At 34.1% G+C, this 25,146-nt stretch overlaps 2 protein-coding genes across 2 annotated transcripts in view; one reads left to right on the top strand and one right to left on the bottom strand.

Moving 5' to 3' along the window:
* Positions 1-24,792, bottom strand: part of Ndf (Nucleosome-destabilizing factor) — a 40,537-nt gene extending 15,745 nt beyond the window's left edge. The window contains exons 1-7 of the mRNA XM_088193367.1: positions 24,732-24,792; positions 24,620-24,656; positions 17,787-17,872; positions 17,587-17,713; positions 17,400-17,516; positions 15,851-16,027; positions 15,609-15,782 (exon numbers count right to left, since the gene is read on the bottom strand). Coding sequence (XP_088049493.1) covers positions 15,609-15,782; positions 15,851-16,027; positions 17,400-17,516; positions 17,587-17,713; positions 17,787-17,872; positions 24,620-24,656; positions 24,732-24,763 — 750 coding nt within the window. The 5' untranslated portion in view covers positions 24,764-24,792. The remainder of the gene's footprint in view (positions 1-15,608; positions 15,783-15,850; positions 16,028-17,399; positions 17,517-17,586; positions 17,714-17,786; positions 17,873-24,619; positions 24,657-24,731) is intronic.
* On the top strand, positions 8,851-12,342 carry LOC148231803 (uncharacterized). Its single transcript, XM_088193366.1, has 4 exons — positions 8,851-10,630; positions 10,693-10,843; positions 10,907-11,047; positions 11,119-12,342. The coding sequence occupies exons 1-4, from the start codon at positions 8,958-8,960 to the stop codon at positions 11,857-11,859; spliced, it is 2,706 nt and encodes a 901-aa protein (XP_088049492.1). The 5' UTR covers positions 8,851-8,957; the 3' UTR covers positions 11,860-12,342.
* Positions 24,793-25,146: the final 354 nt, after the last annotated feature.

Here is a 25,146-nt window from a genome sequence, read left to right on the forward strand (position 1 = left end):
AGCCTAAATAGATATTTCACAAAAATTTAGAGTAGATTAAAAAAAATTTTAGTCTTGCTAATACATAAAAATTGTTCATAAATCTGATTAAAAAGCTTGAAAATATGTGTTAAATATTCAATATTGATGTGTATAAAATCTGGAGGGAAAAGTTTCATAAGTCGGTGTTGTTTTTTTTAACTTTAAAATTTGATCCTATTTAAACAATATTATTTTTTGTTAATTAATCACACGATATTAGTGCTTGTTATACGAATTTTATTTATGTTACTAGATATGCTACTAGCAGTCACTGTATTTTGCATAGGCGTGCACTGTTGACTAAAAAAATATCCACAAATTTAAAAAATGTTATGAAGTAGCCGTGAAAATGATAAACTATGTAAAATCTAGACCACTTCAATCCAGATTATTTAAAATTTTGTGCGATGAAATCGGTGGTGAACATGAAGCACTTTTTTTACACACTGAAGTGAGATGGCTATCCAGAGGAAAAGTACTATTTTTTACTTTATGAACTTCGAAATGAATTATTAGTCTTCTTGAAAGCACAAAATAATTTGCAACATCATTTTATAAATTTTTTAACAAATCCTTTCTGGTTGATACATCTGCATATCTGGCGGATATTTTTACAAAGTGAAATGATGTTAACTTATAATTACAAGAAAAAAGTATTACAATTTTTAATATGAGAGATAAAATTGAATCTTTTGATACAAAATTACAATTTCAGATTTTATCGGTTAAATCTAATAATTTTGATTGTTTTTCTGTCTTGGATATGAATGTTTAAATGAATTGAATTTTCAAGTAGATAAAAAAGTTTCACAAGTATTTTTAGAACACCTATATTACTTGAAAATAACTCTTTCGAAATATTTTCCGAAAACTAGTAAGGACGATTCCTGGGTTCGGAATCCATTTTCCGTGACAGTAAAACCAGTAGGCTTAAGGGATTATGAGAATTTAATTAATGACTCTGATTTGAAACAAAAATATCAGCCATTAAATGATTTCTGGGCGAGTCTGACTGAAGAGTTTCCCAAGGTTTCAAAACAAGCTCTGGTTTTTCTACTTCCGTTTTCCACGACGTATTTATGCGAAGTGGGATTTTTTAAGTATATTGCAACAAAAACAAAATACAGAAATAGACTCCACGCCACGGCAGATATGAAAATACAACTAACCAAAATTGTGCCTGATACAAAAAGAATTGTTATTTAAGAACCCAAAATCATCAGTAATTAGGAGTTTTATTTATTTGTATTTTTATGTTTATTAAATAAATTTAATAACATTTCTTTAATAACATGTTTTATTTTATTATGAATTACCCAGCCTAAAAAATAAGCAAAGTGTTCCGCCAAAATTTTCGGATTTGCCAAGTGTTCCGTCGCTGAAAAAGTTTGGGAAACCCTGCTCTAGTTGTTTATGGACGATGCTCCTGTTCATTCTCCAGACCTTGAGAACGACTTACTGGAGGGATTCGAGAGCATTTCGAACTTCAAAAGTCTTGACACCAAATCACTATTTCAGCGACGTTTAAGAAAAATTATTTCCACATCGTAATCCGTCGCAAGATCATCGATAAAGCATGGGGTGGGTTTACCAATAGAACCCTTAATACTGCTTGGAGAAATCTGTGACGGGTTTGCTTAAGAACAGTCATTGGGGAAGAACGTGGGAATAAGGACGAGTTGGTGGAGGAATATGGCCAGGAGGTGACTACCGAAGAATTAATAGATAACTGGAGATCTCATCTGAGAGACCTCTTACTTCAAATAAAATTAGGGTTATCTGTAAAACGTGGGAAACAGTGTACAAAATCATGGAAAAGCACCACCTGTGTAATGGTGTAGCAGTGCGAGCCATGCATCTATTCAATGACAATACAATTAGGGATTGCAATAATACCGGTATTACTGGTATTGTCATTTATTCCATTAATTGGTAATTAAAAAATAAAAATAATGTCCATTGCTTCAAAGTCTGAACTCAATGCTTCGTTGTTATATATTATTGAATGTTTATTTTTTGAAAAATATCTAAGAGTTGGAACGTTTTCTTTAAAGATATTGAATGAATATGTAGGTGTTTATATTTTTTAGATTAAATTTCGACTTTACTTGGAGACATTTATGACCAATTATCCTTTTATACATATTTCGTGTTTCAAACAATAATAAGTTTTTAAACAATCTTCCTTACATTCAGGAACTTTTAAAAATACTTTGTCTACGAGTACTAGTAAAAATCAATATTTTCGGAAAAAATAATTTTGATACAGGCGCCAATTCTTTTTCTTTTTGAAACAATAAATCTAGAAAATCATGGTTTTTGATAAACCGCTTCTAGATGCCTCCTAAATTAAAGGGGTCATTTCATTTTGTAATACCGGTAGTACCAAAGGTATATTTTTGCCCCAATACCGGTATTACGATCCTTAAATACAATTGATACATCTTCGCCAAGTCTTAAAAAGAGGCAAAACCAAGGGTCATTGAATAAGTTGAATGAAAACAAAAATATTTCATTGAGCTATCAGTGATAAGACAGCAGTGATTCCGTAATGAATCATTAATAAATTTTATTATTTTATAATAAATTTATATTATAAAAATATTCGTGTATTTTGTAACAATTATTTTTATACAAATATATTTGTATTTTGAAAGAATCTACTTCAATTTGAAAAATTGCTTTGATATACGAGTGTTTTTAAATACGAGCACGATTCCGAATCGAATTATGCTCATAAATTGAGGTTTCATTGTACTCAAATTTGAATGGGGGTTAATTTCTATCTCACACTGATCCTCAAAATATTTCTGGTAAATAGTAATAATTTTTTTACGTTACGTATGTAATTATACCTCAACATTTTTTAAATTAAAATTTAACTATAGTTGCAGTAGAGAGTCTGAAAAGTTACCGACTTCTTCTGTATTAGTTATTTTACATTTTAATAAAATATAAAAAAGCGATAATAAACATGAATATAAGGCAATCCGATCGGACAGAACAGATCCAAGCTGTACGCTTTTTTACAATTCTTTTCTTTTCTTCTTGGAAAATACAAGCGTTGAAAAGAAATCATACATATTTATGTACGTATGCGACACAAATAAATATTTTACGCTGCTTCGCCACCTGAGACTCTTTCGTATCGATCTAATAGCATGTTTTCAGTGATTGTTTTATTACAAGTCTGTGGCACAATTTCAAATAAATTACAACGCATTTCAAACAATACCGAAAGCATCATTTACGATTACTTCAGATAACAATTGTCGATCTTATCTCTATCGACAGTATCTAAACCGATCCGGGAGATAAATTCCATCGATCCATCGAGCCTCTGAATGGAAAAGCGGCTCATCGTCAACGTCGACGTTATCGATCATCGGCCATAAATAACGTCGAAGGCGCGACGCCGAAAATAATTCCCCGACGGCGGACGGTCCGCCCCCTTGCGCCTCCTCGTTTTGCATGCCGTAGGGTTCGAATGCCGCTGATCGATATTTCGACGAGACGAAGAGCGAGGCTCGGATGCACGGCGGGAACGGATTCTCTCAAGGTCGTCAGACGGGAAGAAGCGAAATTACGAACCGGATCTGGAAGGATCGAGAACTCTTCGGGGCAGGATCACCTTATCCGAAAGGCAGAATAAGCAGTGCCTATGGCAAGGTGACAAGACTTCCACCTTTGAGGAAGATTGTCCTCCTTGAGCTAAAATATCCGAGGTGACCATTTTTTTATCTCTAAATGAAAAAAAATATCCGATATGAATTTTTTAGTGCCCTCCCTTGATATTTTCAAAATCTGGTCACCTCATTAGTCTGGGGTCTACATTATTTAACTTTAATTTACACTTATATACAAATCGATAAGAACAATTTAAGCAATCAATTTTTTAATTTTCTTAATAAGTACAGTTCATAAAAAAAATCGGCTGGTCTACATTGGGAGTTGAAACAAAGATATAAATTAAATAAAATTGGCGGTCAAATGCACCAATTTAATGGCAATCATAGCAGCTTTTTTGCGTTGCGCAGTCAATTAAATATCAGTATTTTATTTTATGAAAGTAGCTCATGTGTTAAATATTCCATTTTTTCACGCTGCATGGGTAATTGTACCTCGACATTTTCATAACGGAAAAATACTGCAGAGAGCAAGATATAACAGAAATGTTACGGACTTATGTGTGTGATAATATTTATATACAGTAATGGCCAACTAAATATGACTTTTTTTATGCGAAGAGAGAAGCGGCAGCTTCTGCGATCTTCGCTAGTTTAAAGTTAATTCGTACAAGTTGGAAGACTCTTTGAGATCGATGTCTTGAATTCCGAAGTGTGAATAGCAATAGTCAGAGAAAATCTCTGAGAGAAGGTCCATGGACGAACTGTCTGAGGTGAAGTGATGAGTGAAAGTTAATCCTGTTTGCTCACATTCCAGTATAGGGACAGATAGGGGCATTTGCCTAGAAAAATACATGTCATTTAATGAAATACTATGAATCTTAATTAAATCGAGATATTAAAAAACGACCATTGACTTGCCTACATACCCCCCCCCCCTCTCTTGTAAAAACCAGAAATTCTCTGGTTTTCCCTCAAAGAAAATAAAAATAAAACAGTTCCAAATATATACCAAAAATATTTTTTTAAATATATCATTTCAGTGAAATCATATCGGAATACATTTTCACTAAAAGATATATATTTTACCAGTGAAAATATAATTTAACTGGCAAGTCCTAGTAAAATTATACGATTTCAACTTTTCCATATATAGTTACATACCTATCATTATTTATTTACATGCAAATTTATCTGATAGGCGCCAGTGAATGCTACTCTAAAATGTATGAAACGTCCATTTGCTGTTCAAATCCAAACCTTTCCGAAACTGATTACAATTTTAGAACTTTCATTAAGTCATGTATAAATACAAACTAACCTAATTCAACTTTCAGGGGCAAATAAGCGAAAGAAGAAGTTCGGACATACGTCGCATCTCGCATATTCCTCTATAATTGGTCTGCACATGTTTTATTCTTACTGATATTACTACGGACTTTTGATATGAGAGCATTGGTCAAAGTATATTCAAACCGAATTTTGGTCAATGGGAGGGCGCAATTATTGGTAAAAATTCGGTTTAGATATGCTTCATTCGATTTTCACATATTGTAATTCGTAAAATTGTTATAAAAAGTAAGGAACCCGAGTGTTTCCACTACGACGGAGTGATATTATTGCTTTTGACGTGGATTCTAAACAGTGACGTCATTTGAGGGAGCAGATGTGGGCATTTCCCTCCTCCCCTTGAATTTGGCCAGAAAATGCATGTCATTTAAAGACATACTATGAGTTTGAATACAATCATAGAAGAATGGCAAGTTTTTGAATACGAATTGGTGTTGGTCGCTAAGGTACGTCATAAATGATCGTTTTGGGGATAAACCAGAACGCATGAGTTCGCATCTCTTTTTATGGCGGCAGATATTAATCAGCGCGTACTTTGTGACTTCATTTATAAGGAGGTTTCGCACGGTGTCTCATTTTAATTTATGACAAGTCTAATCGGTCTTTTTATGATTACTAGTATGAGTTTCCCTTTAATTGTCAATAGAGAAGTGGTGCAATTGATTAACACGACACCCCCAAATTACGTATAATAAAGAATTTTGCACAGTATTGTATATGTAGCTTTATAGACTATATTATAGATGATACACGAGTCGTTGTGCCGTTTTACAAATAGTTTGATTTAAATTAAAAGACACGCATAAAGACTAATGTAATTGTGACATATCTAAGACGAAAAACAGGGAAGTATATGCATTTTCAAATTTAGTCGATCAGAACACACAGAAAATATCTCGCTTTCTCGTAGATGTAATAATTTTACGTTGTGTCACTCAAGTTGATCAATAAGTCTGGAAGTTGGGAAAAGTCACCGAGACTTTCAACCGAATAATTCACACTCCTCACTAAGACAATTAATTAACTAATTACGATATGAATTAAAAAATATTGTGCAGCTCTGTTCCTGGAAAAGCTGCGTTTACGCGAATTGCGTCGTAAGTCCGCTCCTGAAATTAGGGATCGTTTTCACTGAGTATCGAGCGCTGTTTATACCGGAATAACTGAAAAATAAATAATTTAAAAGCCTATCTCGATATCTTTATATACACCTTAACGATCGTATGACGCGAAGACACGCTCAGTTTCAAAGTTCAAAAGTAACGCATTAACGTGCGTCACGCTTATGGAAAAAAACTCAATTTTTTCTAAAGAAACAGAGCCACTTTTCAACGGATTCAGAATCGATCGCCATTTCGCTCTTCACCCGATGCAGTAAATGTCAAAAAATGTAACAGCGCCCCGCAGAATCGCAATCGGGGGGTCAATTAGAGAAACGACAAGGGGTATCGGAAAGGTCAAGGAGAGCTGCTGGTTTCCGGTCGATCGCAAAGTGCAATTCGTTCCAAAAGAAGAAGCCGCACAGGAAGACTAGAATAAAGAAAACGACGGAAAAACCCGCGTTGGGCGGAAATCGTCACGTCGACGATTAAAATGCCAGTCCGCATTCGCTATCTGTCGTAATCGCGAGGAAACGAAGCGATCGAAAGCGACCACTGGCGATTATGCTTCAATATGTACTTATTGAAATTTATGCGCAAACAAAAGTTTAAATCGCTGAAAGTACTGTGTGCAAATTATGTAAATGCGCACGTTATTTTGTAGAATAACGCATCGTGCGTTCGATACGACCGTCGACGTTCTCATTTTTTTTCGCACGTGTGCGGGTAGAGGGAAGCTGCGGAAAAATGTTCGAAAATCAAAATATAGCGGTACATCCTCTCTCAGAGCTATTGATGCCATCACAATATTTTATGTTGAATCCAATTTTTATATAATTTTCATATAAATCATTCACTTTTAATTATTAAGTATAATCGTTAGCTACAACAGTGTCATTAAATAATAAATACACCGGAAAATAAGCAATATATTTAATAATATTCGCTAAAATGTGTAACTGTTAAAACTCTTGCAAAACGGCGCTTAAGAAAAATTTAATGCGGTCGACTATTGTGCGATTGTTATCTTCGGTCGGTGTCGTAACAATTTTTGTTATTTGATAATTAGCAAATTTTAGTGACCATCATAATAAGTAGAGTAGCTATATAATTATATTTAGTATTTTGTGGTCTACCTATACGGAAAAAGAGAGGTATTGGAATGTCAGACATATACGCTTTTTATTGTTTCGTATTTTTTTAAATAAAGGCGCATGTGGCAAGTCAAATATGTAATAAGACAATGTCAAAAACAATGTTTGTTACAATATTTATATAGACTATTCTAGAATAGTCGCGTATGAAGCAAATCGATGTGAACGTAAATCTAGAATACACCCGAACCGGGTGTGTTACACGCGGAACAACTATGAAAAAATATAATAATCTATATTACACACATATAAGTAATATCTGTGTAAAAAATAATTTACGCTAGTCAAAATAATAGTTTACTATGTCTATCGGATGTTTCGCACTCATATGAGTTTATTTTTGTTAGTGTAACTTCTACCATTATTCAACTGACCAATCTTATTTTTATTTGTTGATACATATTATGAAAGTTTGAAATATTAGATCAGATCTCAACGGGGTTGCCAGACGCAAGGATGTTTTCGGCGATAGTTATGAGGAGCTAGAAAAAATTATGTCGGAAGGGGTGAGGAAAATTCTGAATATAGATGATTGTTTGATTGTCATGCATAGTTTATTTTTAGTTTCAACTGTTTTATATTCTTCTCTATTTTTAAGTAAAAATTTGTGTAAAATAGGAAATGTAAGTGTAGCATAACCAATGTAAATTTTATAATTTTAAATTGTTTTAATTTATTATTGAAGTTGGATCATCTTTTATATGTGATATCCTTCAGCATGATGCATCGCAATGTATCGCAAAATTGTATCGTACAATTGAAGGACTACTCTCGATTAAAACAAAACATAGACACAAAATATAATAATAAATATATGACAATTTAATTGTCTTAAAATATATTGTCTAAATATTGAGTTGAATTAAAAACAGAAATTTAATTTACTTAAAGAAAATATGTACGTAAACGTAAAAACAGAACTTTTTAAATTGAAAATCGTGGAAAAGAAATCGCACGTTTAGGTTTTGAGTGGTTGGAATAGACTGTTCGAAAAATTGTTTCCAATATCCATCCATCGATGGAGTAACAGATTTTACGACGAATTTTATTAATTTGACAATTCCGGGTAAAATGGTTAGGAATTACGTATCTATTGATGCGATAAAATGCAATAAAATACTAGAACTTTAAGCATCATATTATTTAAAATGGCTTCAGAAAATATATTGGGCATTAGGTTAACGAGCGTTTCGCAGGTTCCACTGGACATAACATAGAAATATTTAACACCGAGATCCGATTTGTCTCTTCAAAAACTCACATCATAAACGTACATGGAATTATTTTTAATAGGAAGCTAGTGAAGAGCTATCGCTCGCAATATCTTTATTTGTGTAATTGATTATAGCATGATGAAACAGCGGGGAGTGGAATATTATTGCATAAAGTCGCTTTCGATCGCGATTCGAATGGCGCCTCGCTCCCGCTCCGACCGCGGCGAGCGCCACCGTCGCAAGATGGCGGCTCGAGTCGGAGCTCGCAGCTGACGACCCAGCGCACTCGACGACCGGGGACCGAAACGGAGCGCGAAAAGTGCGGAGCGTGCGCGGGGCGCCTCGCATAGGAAGCGCGGCGTCGGTGCCGCGGGCGAGGGGGGGCAGTGCGGCGACGACTCGCGCGCGGGGCGCACGACGCTTCGCATTTCGCCGTCCGCTCGTCGGAATGACACATCGCGGCGTCGCCCTCGCGCGCCGCGGGAGTATGCCATGAACTGCTGGATTCTCGCGCTCTGCGCGCTGTTGCTGGTCGCGCGGGCGGCGGCGACGACGGCGACGGAGCCCCCCTGCCCAACGGGATGCGAGTGCGACGACGGTAGCGAGAGCCGCTCTTGCTCGGGGCCGTCGCCGTCGAATTTGACGCGCGCGGCCCTCGAGCCGCGCGCGCGCTTGCTCGTCGAGCTCGCGTGGAAGCGATCGGGGCTCCGTTTCGTGGCCGCGGACGCCTTCGCCGACGCGGTGCACCTCCGCCGGTTAGACCTCGGCGAGAACACGATCGCCACCGTCGACCGCGAGGCGCTGCGTCCGCTGACGGAACTGCGCGCGCTCAACCTCACGGCTAACGAAATCGTCGACCTGCCGCGCAGCCTCTTCGACGGGCTCGTCGCGCTCGAGCGGCTGCTGCTGGCGCGCAACAAGCTGCACGCGGTGCCCTTCCGAGCGTTCGCGCCGCTCGTTTCTCTGCGCGCGCTCGATCTCTCGGACAACGACTTCGTCACCTTCCTCGACCACTTCGACCGGTCCAACTCCAAGCTCGAGTCGCTGCGGCTCGACGGCAACCGTCTGGAGCGCATCGCGCCGGCCGCTTTCGACGATCTGGAAAAGCTGCGCGAGCTCGACCTCTCCGGAAACAGCCTGCGGGCGCTTGCCAAGGGGCTCTTTGACTCCCTGAAAGAACTGCGCGACCTCGACCTCGACGGCAACCCTCTCGTCATCCTGCGCGACGACGTCTTTACGGGTCTGCGGGAGCTGCGCTCGCTCCACCTCGGCGACAACGAACTCGAGACAATTCCGCCGGGCGCGTTTCGAAACAACCGAATGTTGGAGACGTTGCGCGTGCGGCGCACGAGGCTGCGCTCCGTCACCGAAGATCAGGTGCGCGGCCTCGGAGGGCTGAGGACGCTCGCGATCAGCGACAACGGCGCGCTCGAGGAGATCGAACCGCGCGCCTTCTCGGCCCTCTCCTCCCTGAGAGTCCTCGACCTGAGCGGAAACGCTCTCGCGCACCTACCGAGCGAGCTAGCCGACCTGCTCGAGCTGCGCGAGCTCCGGATCGACCCGAACCCGATAGCTTGCGACTGCCGGATGGTCTGGTTCGGGCCTTGGGCCGAGAGCCGCGAATCTGTCATCCGTACGACGCTGACGTGCGCTCACGCCTACTCCAACGACATGCTGACCACGCTGCGCCACCTCAACTGCACGCCGCCGAGGCTCGTCGGTAAAACTCCACTCGTCTACCGCAGACTGAACGGCGAAGCGACTCTCGAGTGTCGCTTCGCGGGCAACCCGCATCCTTCGGTCGCCTGGGCGACGCCCGAGGGCTCGATCTTTCACTGGAACCCGGAACCGACCGTCCCCGATGCGTTCCGTAAGCACCCGCAAGCTCACGATTCCTCTATGAATCCTCTCGGCGATCGACGCCGCATCCGAGTGCTGGAAGACGGCGCTCTTCGCATCGCGAACGTCACCAGAGAGGACGCGGGCACTTACGCTTGCTTCGCTATCAACCCGACAGCCAACATCACCGAAACCGTCGCTCTAAACATAGACCCAGCGACTATGTACGACATCAAAATAGAGAGCTTGCTCTTCGGAGCGGCCTGCGCCGCCGCCTTCCTGGGATTGACTCTCGCGATACAATTCCTACGCTACATCGTGGACAAGTATGCGATCGTCGAAACCGCGATCCTCTCTTTCGTAAAACTAAGCCGACGTTCTTTCGCAGGTTCGGAATATTGGACAAGTGCTGCAGCTGCTGCTCGTGCTGCCGCAGCGCCGATGCTCCTCGCGCCAGGCAGATATCGGCGATGCTCGACAACATCGAACACTACAAGAGCCAGCAACTCGAGAAACTGCGCGAGAACTACGCCATGCAGGTGAGTCCCGTGTTACAATATGCCTCTTGTCGAACCGAACCGACGACCCTTTTCCTCTATCAGGTCAACCGCATACGATACAACTGCGCTCAGCAAGTTGACTGGATCCAAAGCAGCTACGCAAGCCAATCCAAACACCTGAGAGAAATCAGAGACATCGGAACTAATCATCTCACGGCTCTGCGAGACCAATACTACGATCAGGTAAGATCACGATTCGGAACCGCGCCGAGAACCCCTATCTGACTTTTGCTCTTTTCGTTTTCGATCCGCAGGTCAAGAAGGCGAGAGACTATTCGACCAATCAACTCAACTGGGTGCGAGAGAACTACATCTTCCAAAGGAACAAAATTAGGAAGTTCAGCGCCCATCAAGTGTTGCGAATACGCGAATCGTGCAAATATCAGCAGCAGACGTTGAACAAAGTGTTAGAAAACCTGCCCAGTTTGTACTTCGACAACTGTCGCAGCGGCTCATGCGGCCGCAGCGAGTCCGCCGTGTTCGACCAGCACGACGCGGAGATATCCTATCTGAAGAGCAAACTCGAAGGCGGCCGTCGGCTCTGGCTGGAGGACGGCCAGAGCAAAGGGTCCGTCTATTACACGCCGAGCGAGCGATCGGCTGATTCCGACTCTCCGATGAGGATGCCGGACGGCACTCACATAAACTACGTAGCGAGAAGGCCGATGCCCGACATGCGTCCGTTCGACGCCCTGTCCCCGGAGCGCTGGCGAGCGATAGCCGCGAGGGGACGCGACGAAGACGAGCGGGGACCAGAACCGCGACCGGAGGAGCCGCTGTTGGGCGCGGCGTGCGCCAGGTTGATTCAGAGCGCGAGTTTGCCGGAGCTGCACCGCGGGCCCAAATTTTCGACCAGACCGGGTTCGAGGGAAAACCGGGTCCTGCTCGCCGTCGAAGTGCCCGACTCTTCCAGCTCGGCGGAGACGTCGTCGCCCAGGTTGACGCGCGACGAAGTGCTGGTGAGCGACTGCAGAATAGCGACGACGCCGTTGTAGTGCGAGCTAGTCACCGGACTGTTCAGAGTCTACGCTCTCTCCGGCGACAGAATATTGATTAAGAAAACTCCCGGGAGGGGCCCGACGTGAAGAGCGGCGGTCGACTGATCTCTACGGTTTAACGTCAATTACTTACTATTTTTCTACGAAGATTATACAATTCGTCTTTCGAAGACGAAGAGCTCGAGCCGAACGAGACTTTTAGAAAAATTTAATTTCGAAGGCTGTTTTATTCATATTTTTGTTTTAGTACGTAAGCGTATCGATAGTGAAATTTCAAAACGACGAAAGACCGCGGAACGTTCTAAACTGTGCTACGAACGTCGACGCCGAAAGTAGTCATCGCAACAAGAGTCCTTTTTCGACTCGTTTGTTATCGTCGTCCTAAGATGTGATTATATTCTTTACCATTTTGCGAGTCCGAGATTCCTAAAACGTGTTATAATATTCGAGAAATTAATTTTATTAAAAACTATCAAGAAACTGTTTGTTGTTATTTATTTTCTCGTACGCTATCGTCGCGAGATCGAACGCGATCGGGTCGCCACGGAAACGAGAAAATTTCGCTGTTTTAATTTTAAACATTTTCGATCAGATCGATCGTAGGCGTCTACGAATACGAAGTTTAACGCGTGCGACGTCGCCGATTCGAATCAGACCGAAACGATATAATACGCGAATATCGAAATTCAGAAGGACGCCGTAGGACCGAAAGTATTTTCTTAATAAACTCGATCGATGCCTTAACTGTCTAGATACGAAAATTGCAGACTGAACGTTCAAAATTAACTTTTGAACGCTAGAATACTATTTGTGATCGTAGCGCATAAAGGAAAACATATGCAACCTGTGACACGGTTTGATAATAAACATTATTTCTACTATCAAAGTATAGGATTGCCTTAAATTAACATCGTTATGATGATGAATTATGTCGTATTACTTTCTCCGAATCTTAAGCGGAGGCGTAATTTATATATATACGTACATATTTATATATAAAGAATAAATTAGCGAGACGATCTGACTTTATTACAAGATCAGTAAAATAGCAATGGGAGCTCGAAATTTTGAATCGTTAACTCGCGTTACAAAATAATCGATAAAGAAGCGCCCGATTAAAAATTAGATTTTGCTTCTTAATATGCTTTATGGACTGTCGTTTTATATAATCTATCATAGACACTGAAAATGTCACGATCGGTTGCGATTTTAATTAATTTTAGTCTAACGTTTGTTTTCTCTCTTATTATATACGTACGTATTCTAATACTATAGTCATATTTTAGAAAAGAAATAAATAGAAAAATGTTATCGAAAATATTTTTTAATAAGTGATCGAATTTATGTATGTTAAGATAGATGAACAAAACACCCGATTCGGAACGAGAAGTTACGATTTCGTAGTCTAATTTCCAATTATGAATAAGTAACGACTAGAACTATATCTATCGTTGTTCCTGAGCGCTGATTTTTTTTAAATTACTCAAAGTTCCTTCTTCTATTATGAACGTTTTGGCCGATCGATAATTTTAAATATGTAAAATATATAAAGAAAGTTCTCATAGTACTTATAGACTTCTTGACTTCGAAGATTTGTCAAAAAATATCATTACTTAAAAAATGGTAGTTATGTTTAACGAAAAAAAGAATGTAAATACTTGTATTGTTAATGAATTGTTTAAAATTAATTAAAATTATATTTGGAATATGATGTCATTTTTTCTCGGTACCCTTAATCGTTATTATAAGTTGAGCAAGTGATGCGATCGGCGGAAGATCTTCTGAAGCTAAAAGAATAAGCGAGCACCCTGCTCGTTTAAATTGTGATCATACTACGAAGTGATAAATTTAACAATAAAAAAGTGATAAACTATTATATATCTACATCAAATAGTGAAGTTAAGTTTAAAATTACTTTCGGATTGTGCACACGAAACTTTTTTGCGCTCGAAAATAAAAAATTAACATACCCGGAGTTCAAACTCAGTCTACGATATGCATATAATGTTTGAGCTTACGCATGAGTTTTTTAATCTTAATTATTTGTGTTTACTGTTTATTATACAAGTAAATTTAATTGTAAATAATATCACTGCGATCGATCCATTTAAATGCAAAATGTAAAGCTACGAAAAATATTCTTAGGATTCCAAATATTTCGATTCTAGTTCGATAGAGATGGACGGTCACTCGGAAAAATAGCAGTTAAAACTTGTCAAATTGTAATTTTAAAATATTCTTTGAATTTATTTTAATTATTATTATAAAAATATTTTTTTTATAAACTACATAAGCATTTAAATTTTAAATTACTGCAGTGATTAAACTGATTAAAACAAAAACTGAATAGCACAGCAAACACTAGATTAAATTTGTAGAATTTTTAAATGCAAACATTAATAAAATACTAATTTTATATACATATTTATCAACCTAAGGAATTGTTCGATACAATCAATAGCTATAAAGGTCATTCGATGATTTTCACTATCAGTATATGATTGACCATTTATAGAAACTACAATCTGGATACAAGACTACGCAAGATTATTACCAAAATAATTTCAACATTTAATAACAATTGCAGTTGTGACTAACGCAAGAAAAATTAAAATACATACATATATTTACAGAAAAAATAAATAGAAGGTTATCTGGAGAAAAACTACTGTTAAATAAACTCTTTTTATAATCGAAAGGACTTTTTTCTAAAAAAAAAAAAATTGCAATTGACTACTTCAATAGCTATAAATAAATCGATATGTTAACAAGTATTGAAAAATAATTCATTTAAAAAAACCTAAATATGATCTACATTTCTAAATTTAAAAAACGTAACAGATTATTTCAAGAAATATTTTGTTAACAAAAATTGACGCCATCCGAAATAAATTAATGTAGTGATTTAATCCATGAATAATAAAAAAAATGAAGGAAAATATAATTTCGATTAAGCTTTTCAAACTTCACAGCTAAGTCCGTTAGCCAGTCTGATGTTGATTAAAAACAATTTCTCAAAAAAATTTAAAATTTCATTATATCGATATTAGATAATAAAAAAAGTGAAGACTTCAAAAAATACTCGATTCTTGTTAAAAAAAACGAATAAAGAACTCTTAAACTTGTGTATCGATCTATCGGCTTTAGCATATTATTCAATGCAAAACCGAAACTAGAAATAAGTTTGAAAATTAAAAATTCGACAGGTGTCGTTACTAATCTCCGGCTGAAGCTTTTTAGATTAAGTGAAAAAAATTTCAAGTTAAAATTTTAATTATGATATAATATTTATTTTATTCATAACCTGTATGCACTTAGGTGAATTCAAGACATTTTGTCTTTGTAAAAAACACGAATCTTCAATCAATTTAAATACTTTTACTAAAAAAGCCACCCTTCGATTTCTAACAATTATTTGGTTAAATAACTAACTATCCGTTTCCATTTTATAGTTTCTCGTAAGTGGTTTCTCTAACTTTTTAAACAGCTTCAACAACACCTTTCAGTGGATGAAGAAATTTAAAAAAAAATAGTATTCTTACTGATTTGTTGATCGATTACATAATCCGTTTTTTGTCTGAATATATTTTAATAATAATAATATAAATCAGGACAATTCTTGGTATAAAAAATAATCAAGAAATAAAATAATCATTTATTTATATTTCTTCTCATTTTGCACACCCAGTAATAATAAGTTGAAAGACACTTTATAATTAAAATATTTATATTGCAAAGTTTCTTACCTTACACAAAGTACGATTCCAAACGACCACTTTATGACCGGAGTTGAGGAGGTTTTTGACGATTCCGCTGCCCATGATGCCGAGCCCGAGGAAGCCGAACGTCATCTGACTAGGTAAGATGTTTTTACCTTTGAGAGTCTCGGTGACGTTTTTCAAGTCCAAAGTTGGCGTGACCTAAACATAAAGGTTGAGGTAAACTTTATTTTTAAGAAATCAGCGAGTCGAGTAAAAATAATACTCACTGGTCTGACGATGTTGGACGGTCTGTCCAAAAGAGAGGAAGAGGACTTCTTGTACGAATGATTTAACATTGAATCGTTTTCGATGTCATTAAATTTGAAAGAGTAGTCATTATCGGACTTGGATTTTTTTCTTGGTGTAGTGTGCTTGGGCGTGGAGGAGGGTGTTCTTTTGATGACCTGTTAAATATATATATATATATTTAATCTCAATTCCACCGAATACTTGTCATAGATTTTTATTAGTGATTCATGTTAAAATAATATTCACAACAGTCAATCGACTTATTAACCCTTTCACAGCTAATAGCTTTTATAGAAGTTATCATGAAAATCGCCAGTACTCATTGAGCACCTAAAGGTGCCATAAATCTTTGAGCCTAATAATATGGTTCTTTACTATAATTTAAAACTGTAAATCACTTGAATTTATTGGACTATAATATTTAAAAAAATATGGTATGAATAGGTGCCCCTCCACATATCAACAAATTTCGAAATGCTACGTAAAAATATCAGCCGCGGTGAGAGGGTTAAAGTACACATATCTATATTTTTAACATAATAAAACTTCTTACAAATTGGCAAATATTTTTTAATTATAAAATATGTAATAATATTTTTATTATTGATTGGATACAGAGTATATGAAAATTAGTGTTAACGTGTGTTTATGAAAATTAATTAATTTGTGAATAAAAATAAAACAAAAACAATAAAATAACAATTCAATTAAATTATTAATGTTGAATAATTAGTATCATATTCGTTGAAAAATCAATAAAGAAGACATAAAAACAGGGCTGAAATGAGTCATTTCGACAACAAAAAAGTAAAACTTTCTACCTAGAATATGTGTTAAATTTTAAAAGAAAAGTCCAAAATGATTTGTTTATTAGCTCACTCAGCCGATTGGTATATATTATATATTTGTGTATAAATCTGACTAATAATACAGTATGTTGCATATTAGGCTTCATCAGTGAGTTCAAATAGAAACCAGTATGAATAACTATTTACATTTGTGTGAAACAGTTTTTTAAATTAATAAATAGAGGATCCTATAAAAAGTACATTTTCATGCCAATCAACATTTCAGTTTTTCTTAAAAAATATTTTAAATAATACACATGGGGATTTGTTTTTCAACAATAGCATCCATAATTACTACTCATGCCACTGTTTATAATGTTAAGATTATTAATATTTATTTATTTAATTGACTTGACAAATGTATTGGTTTATAAACTTAGCTTCTTCAGTTTTTTTTAGGGAAGGTTGTAAAAATTTAATTGTACCATTCGACAAACAGCAAAATTATACACATTATCTAATTGCAACAATAACTGCTTAAAAACATATTTAACGATTACTATAAATAATAATTTTTAATATAACTAAAATTTTTCAGACAGGAAAGTAATTTTGTTTCACTATTACTGTATCATAAGCATATTTAATCATGTATTTTGTGTCACAAAAATACTAAATCGCATAGATGTCGCAATTTTATAAAATATAGTGAAAATAATTTTATTATTTCAATGCTTACCTTTTTAGGTTTTTCGATTATTTTCTTCGGAGTCTCTTCTGTTTCTGCGATAGCCTCCTTCAATTTATTAAATTCTACATCAGGATCGGGCCTGTGTCCGTCAATATCTCCGAATTTCTTAAACAATGAACAATATTTAATAAAAACAGTCTTGTAAAAACACACACAAGTCGATAACGAAGCTCACCTCTGGATTGACTATGTATTCTTCTATTTGAGCGACTGCTTCTTTAAATAGAGCAGTTTTGCAGGTTTTCACCAACTGCTCTTTGAATTCTTGGTACGGTTTTATGTTAGTTTCTTCGATCCAGGCACTAGAATTTAGTGGAGAATATACGTAAGGTGATAAAAATGAAGCAAAGTAAATAATTTAGAATAGACGCTTACTAGTTGTTTGATCCAAAGAAGAATATGCATTGAACGGCGACGTTCTTCTTAGGTGGTTGCTTCAGGTCCATGGTGGGAAGGGCAACCTATGTACATTACATAAAATAATTACATACTATTTCTAATTCAATTTGATATTTATTTCTTACAAAAAGATATTAACAAAGACTTAAAATACTTATGATAAGAATATGAATCTCTTAAGAATTTAAATATATAATAGTGAATAGTAATATTGAAAGTATAAGAGCCAAGATGTTGAAATCATCATGACAATAGATCAATTTATTGAGTCGTAATATTGACATGTGTATCAAAATCATTTTCAGATTTGCTGTTAAATTTTATAATTAAAACTCTTATCATTGTAACTTGACAGACATTATTCCAATGCGTCAAAATGAGGTTAAAATCAATATCTACGAATAGATATTGAAGCATAAGACAAACTGATTTTTTTTTTTTTTTTTTTTGTAAAAGGTTTTATGTGTTTTTCCTTAAATCTTTACTTTATTACACTTAGGGATAACTTATTATTATTATTTTTTAATTTTTTAATTGTAAACAATGGAAATGGTTATAAACCAGTATTGTGTATTTAACATGTCTGTATACTATTGTACCCATGAATATTTCTGAAATAAACGCGTTAAAAAAAAATAAAAAATAAGACAAACTGAGACTGGTGACTTGATGTAATATATTCTATAAAGTAACTTTTAATTATTAGACATCACTATGCAGTGCTCAGACAATTTATTCCAAGAATATGGAATATCATATAAGTAAAAATATGATTCTGCTGCAGGAATCAAATCTACAATTTTGGATTATTGCCCAACTGTTTTACAAAATAGCATTAGGCTAGTTACAAATTTCACTTTTATTACTTAAAAAAATATTAATTGTAATCTAGAACTTAAAACTCAACCTTAAATAAAATATATATGTAACTATATAATAGTCCTAATCGTAATCAAATCACAGATGTAATAGTTCTTCTTAAACTGAGTATAGACCCTACTTATCTCTCTAGTTATCGACCTATACATTTACTGCCTTTCGCAAGTATGATATACCTAAAGAACAATACAAAATAAAACTACAGATCCTACTAAAAATGTTGCAGTAATGTTTTCTCGTTTACAGTCGCCAAATTAACCAGAATTTCAATACATAACAAATAGAATATTTAATGTAGAATAAAATAAATTATTAATTTATATGAAATCACATAATTGTAAATCATTTATTTCAGTCAGTTTCAAACCGAAATAAGTTTTTAATTTAAAAAGAAGTTAATTTATATTGTATATTTTATTTTTACTATTATGACGATTTGATTTATTATTTTTGCAAATAAACATATTTTATTAAGGCAATTAAAAATTATAATTGTACAATAACATTTTTCTATACATTTAGAACTACATATATGTATAACATAGATCATATATTGCATTATGTAAAAATTTTATTTGTAATTATTATGCCACGTCTAAAATAAAATTTAAATATAGATCAATTTATAAAATTATACATGAAAAATAGCCAATTATGTTAAAAAAATTGCATCTTATCTAAATGTGCTGTCTGATATTGCTTTTAGACACTTTGTAAAAAAAAAATAAGTATGAACGACTATTTTTTTGAAAAATAATTGTTATATGTAATGTAAAAAAATAAACCCACCACATTACATATAACAACACCAAAGGGACACTGTGTTCCATGAAAAGTTGATATCTATAATTATTATATTTTGTAGCATGAAAAATATTTTTGTAATATAAATAATAATTTCTAATTATTTCACAGAAAAATACTACATATTTATTTTTACTATCTTAATTAAAACGAAAAGATAAATTCTATCGAAGACTGCAAAAATAAAATTCTTATTGAAAAAAGAGGTGATATTTGACAGGGAATTATTTTCTAGAAATATGTGCATTAAAATAAATACTTTGTTCCATAAAACGAATTGTTTGTGCATTAATTCAAAAATTCAACTTCTCATGTAGTGTTATATTTTTATTATTTTACTAAAAATATAATGTTGCCTTGATTTTTTTTCAAAAAATATTTAATTCTTTTTTAGAACAAAAATTTTATTCGTATTTCAAAATGATAAAACACTTATTTATTATGTCCTAGTGAGAGGCGATAGTATGATAATCTCGACAACTGTACTTCAAGAAAAACAAACCAGTACTGTCCTTGTTCTTACACACCAGTACACCCAGGGAGAAAACCACCATTCACAGGGCAAAAATTTAAGAGCATGCAATGATCATGTACTAAGCGATGTTATTATGCAATGACTGTTGAAAATAAATACACTCCAGAATGACACGAGAGTGGCTCTTCGGATTTGTCAATTAACCGGGAGCTTACCCTGCGTCTTTTTTTATAGCATTACTAACATTAACGAAATAAATGTTAAACTACTTTGCCAAAATATTAAAATATTTTGTTATAAGTTTCATGAAAAATTACTTTAATTTAAGAGCTAATCCATCAGACATGAGTGCATTTTAAAAAGTAAATTATGGACAAATGTTATGATAATATAAATGCGATGATTACATAAAAAGTTACCAATTTTATTTATTTTGTTAAGGACACAGATGTTATTTTTTATTGTATTACAATTTTGCTTTCTTAGACCTTTTTTATCATCTGGTGTTTTTAACAAAAACATTATTTTGTAAATTAAATAGTAATAGTTTTTGAAACATTATCAATCGTGAGAATAAAGATAGATACTATTGATGAAGAACTATACTTTATATTGGCATGTATCTTTCGTGTAGAGCGTTTTCTAAATTATTCATTGCAATTAAATGAAGATGTTTTTATCATGGATCAACTATTTATTGGCCGTGATTAATTACTACAGTATATAAAAAAATATAATTTGTTAAAAAGACAGAAAAATATCAACACCTTTACTATTTGGATCCAAGTGTCCCTCAAAAAATATTTTTTTTAGTATAAAACCATTTTGAAAGCAAAAATAAGTCTATAGCATAGTCAGTATTAACATTGGGTTTGTACAGTATAAAAATACATTTTATTAACCCTTTAAACGCCAGCAACTTTTTGGTGAATCATCAGTCTTCACCCATCTGTATCTCTTTCTTTAAATAAATATAAAATATTTGGTTTACTGAATAATCAAGCTAGTACAATAATCTTTAATAATCAATAAAAAATATTTTTTAAATAGTTCGTTTACTTGTTTTAAAAAAAATAATCGTCAAAGGACACACTGGTGAGTTGCTGGCGTTCAAATGCTTAATGCCACGGATTTATTTACAAACGGGTCACTTCCCAGCACAAAAAAAGCAAAGAAACCTGATATGTTATTCCCCTCCACAGAGGTACCTCTTTTAAAAATTATCATTCATTGGTGAATTATTAAAAACTATATATTTATGTTCTCGTAAATTTTTTTAATAAAAATAAAATTTTGTTTTATTAAAATAGTACTATAATAAGATCACTAAATAGTGAAAAATAATAATTTATTTCTAATGTAAATTAAAGGTGCTAGAAATATAACACTTGATAATTTTAAATTCACAAAATATCATCAGCTTTCATGAGATAAGTTCACGCGCACAATTGTCATGCATCGTAAGTTTTAAGCAGGGCTGTGAAGTCATTAAAATTTTTTACCGACTCCGACTCTAACTTTATATAATGGTTCGACTCTGACCTTAACAATTTAAATAAGATTATTTTTTGCTGGCATATAATTGAAATCAAGAAAAATAATGTAAACGATTTTAAATTATAAAAAAATAAAAAGATTTTAAAAAATCATTAAGCAAAAAAAACATGTCTACCTAATTCACCCAATGATATATGTAAAAAAAATAATTTAATAAAAAAATATACATAATTTATGTTAAATAAAATAAAGTATTTATATAAAATAAAACAACATATTAAAATAGCAAATTTAATAATTATACTCACAAGGGAAAAAGCTCATTTCATTGATTTCATTTTGCCATCTAATCTTAAATCTTTAATATAGTAAATGTAAATTTAATCTTTTTTATTTGTGAGTTAAAGTGAAGAAGGTCTTAAAAAAATAATTGATTCTAATAAGTCAGTATTTATGGAAGCTCTTAATAAATCAGATTTGATTATTATAGGCGAGGATAATAAACACTCTTCAACACACTCAACGTGTTAACACTAGATTTACGATACCCATCTGAGATTTTTTTATATTTGAACAATGCAAATATATTAAAACTATTTTTATTTTCGGAAATTTATTTTTTGAAAAACAGGTCACTATATACCTATTTTTAATGATACATAGTGTTGAAGAAAATTATAAAAAAGTGATGAGTTGGTCGATTTTTTATGACTCGCGACTTCAAAAACAAAATTTAACTATTTTAAAATTCGATTCAAAATATTTTTGATCTTTAAAAATATTTTTTTTGTTTCGATTTTAAAACCTTTAATATGAAATGAAGAGAAAAATTGTTAAAAAAAAAAATTCAGTAAAACATAATTTCAAAACAACTTTTTTTAAATCGGCAATGAAATAGTTAAGCCAAAAATACTGGAAGAATGTCAGGAGCTAATCGATATATATATATATATATATATATATATATATATATATATATATATATATATATATATATATATATATATATATATATATATATATATATATATATATATATATATATATATATATATATATATATATATATATTATATTATTTTTAAATATATTATACCTTCAATTATTTGGGTGCAGATTATCCATGTATTAGAATTTTATATTTTGTACAAAAAGTAAAATAATTATCACACCCTGCTGATTCAAATGTGGTATAATGTAATCATTTGGAACTCGTAAAATAAACTTTTGGTATTGATAATCTATGTTGACTATTAGATGGATAGAAAAAACTGAAGTGAGAGTATTTTTATTAGATGACGCCATTTATTTTCTCGTCTAAATAAAAGCATATTAAAAAGTAAATGACTGACTTGTGTAAAATGTATACCTCTAAATCACTAATTCAATCCATAGACTCGGAGTGCATTAATAACACAACAATACCGTACTAGTTTTCTTAAAACCTTTGTTAACAAAGAGGACGACTTGATTTAATTTTACAAAAAAAAAATATATAGCGGAGTATTTAAATCATGGTTCAGAGTTAAGCCAGAGATACTAGTTTAAACTTGGAAGAATGTTGAATCTGAACAAAATTAAAGGGATAAAGAAAACATCGAAAAGTGGTTAGAACGTGATTCAAAGATCTGGGGGGTTTTAAACCTTTGAGTAGTGAGTTAATTTTTTCCATAATTATTTTTAAAAAAATCAGCAACTCAACGTTTTATTGCTATAATCTGTTTGACTATTTTTTGTATTAGTATGTTTTAATAGTTAATTTCAACACTTTTCTATTATTAAATTTCGTTAATTTATTTTGGCTTTTGTGAATTTTTTTATATCAATTCAGGCTCTCAATATTTTTTATAAAATTAATATAAAATATTTTATGTTAAGTTCATTCATTTCGTACTCTTTAATTTATTGGCATTATTTTCTATAAAAATCATATACTATCTGGGGTATCTCAAAACTGTGAAAGATCGACCACCGTACATGTACAGCGATACCGCTCAAAGGGGTAATGTAAGTTGTAAGTGATGCAAAAATTGCTTCTAATGTTAGTAAATCTAAAGAGGATAACAAGCTAAGAACAAACTATATACACTACATTAGTCACAATTTATTGTAGTATAACAGACAATGGAGATATGATCATAATAATATAATAGTGCTAAGAAAAATAATACTGATAATCAAAAAATATTAAAACATTCTCAAAAATCACAGATTTTTCAAAATAAATAATTATTTGTGGATATATAAAATAATTAGTTGTAAGAAATACGTATGTTCATATTTTAAAACTAAATAAAAATGAATATTTCTGGAACAATGGAGCTAATATACTAATTTATTATAACAAAATTACGATAATAATAAGCCTGTGAAGATATATTTTTAGAGTAACAACTACAATTTATACAAGAGCAATCAGATTTGGCTAGACAAATAATTACAAATTTAAAGCCATCGACATATTAATTTATATATAATATTAAATTCATATATTGTGAGAATTGTTCTACAATTTATAACAGACATACAAAGAATTATATTTGTTACAAATGGTTTTAGATCGTGACAGCCTGTACCCCATTTGTCTAATACATAGATATTAGGTAAAAATCACAAGAGCAGTATTGAGATATCTGTTTCTAACAAGATTTAAATTTACTTCACTTTCCACAGGTCTGTTACAATAAAAATGATGTTGCACTTTCGCTGTAATTTACAATAATAAAAAATGCAAAGAGAGAAACATTCACTGAGAAATATGAGTGTACACTATTCACTATTAATTTCTATAAGTTTAATTTTTGACTGAAAACAAACATAATGGCTTGCTAGAATCATCGTTCTACTGGTGGAATGCGTGGGGGTATTTTCATAAATTTTGTATTCCAAAATTGAAAACATATTGCGCGATGGCAACATTATTTTGTTATTTACTGCAAACCGTAGAAATGAAATATGAAAGAACGCGCTTCGCCGATAACGGTCGACGTTCGCGCCGAAGTTTCCCGCGCGATCGAAACGGGGGTCGCTAATGGGCGCAAGTCGCTTTTTTCGAGGGCGACGCTTCGTCGCGAGAGGCGACGGAGCCCCGAGTCGTTCGGCGGGGCGAGGCGGATTCGACGAGACGCCAAAACGCCGCCAAAAGTATACTCACTCGGCCCGGCCACGGACTGAAGCCCTTCATCTTCGCCCTGCAAAACAAAGCAGTCAGTCAGATTGTCACTTTTAAACGACAGATTAGTCGAGGACGCGAAAGCTTCACTCACCACACGAGATCGCCCGTTTTGTAAGCCGACATGACGACCACTCGACCTCCGCTCTTCGAGTGACGACTGGCGTCTCGTGCGTGCGTTGCCAGTAAAAAAGAAACACAATCGGCGTTAACCACTAGTCGGCTAAAAGAGCTAACAATAATTTAGCTCCATAGCATTTTTTAAATACCCAGTAACTAAAACATATACAATAATTCAATCAAAATAACAAATGACAAAATGGCAATTATTGTTCTAAAATATTTCATATTGAAATTTAAGAGCAAAAAAATATCAGTAGTTTTTCATTTAATCGCTAATATCATTATTAGTGCAGTAGGACCTAAACGCTCTAAAATTTCATGTACGATTTATTATAAGATATGATAAAATGTATTTATTAATTGAATAGTCACTGATAGTACACTGC

This window comes from Plectrocnemia conspersa, unplaced genomic scaffold, assembly GCF_051122295.1.
Source record: "Plectrocnemia conspersa isolate PC_06_02 unplaced genomic scaffold, ASM5112229v1 ptg000009l, whole genome shotgun sequence".
Classification (NCBI taxonomy): Eukaryota; Metazoa; Arthropoda; class Insecta; order Trichoptera; family Polycentropodidae; genus Plectrocnemia; species Plectrocnemia conspersa.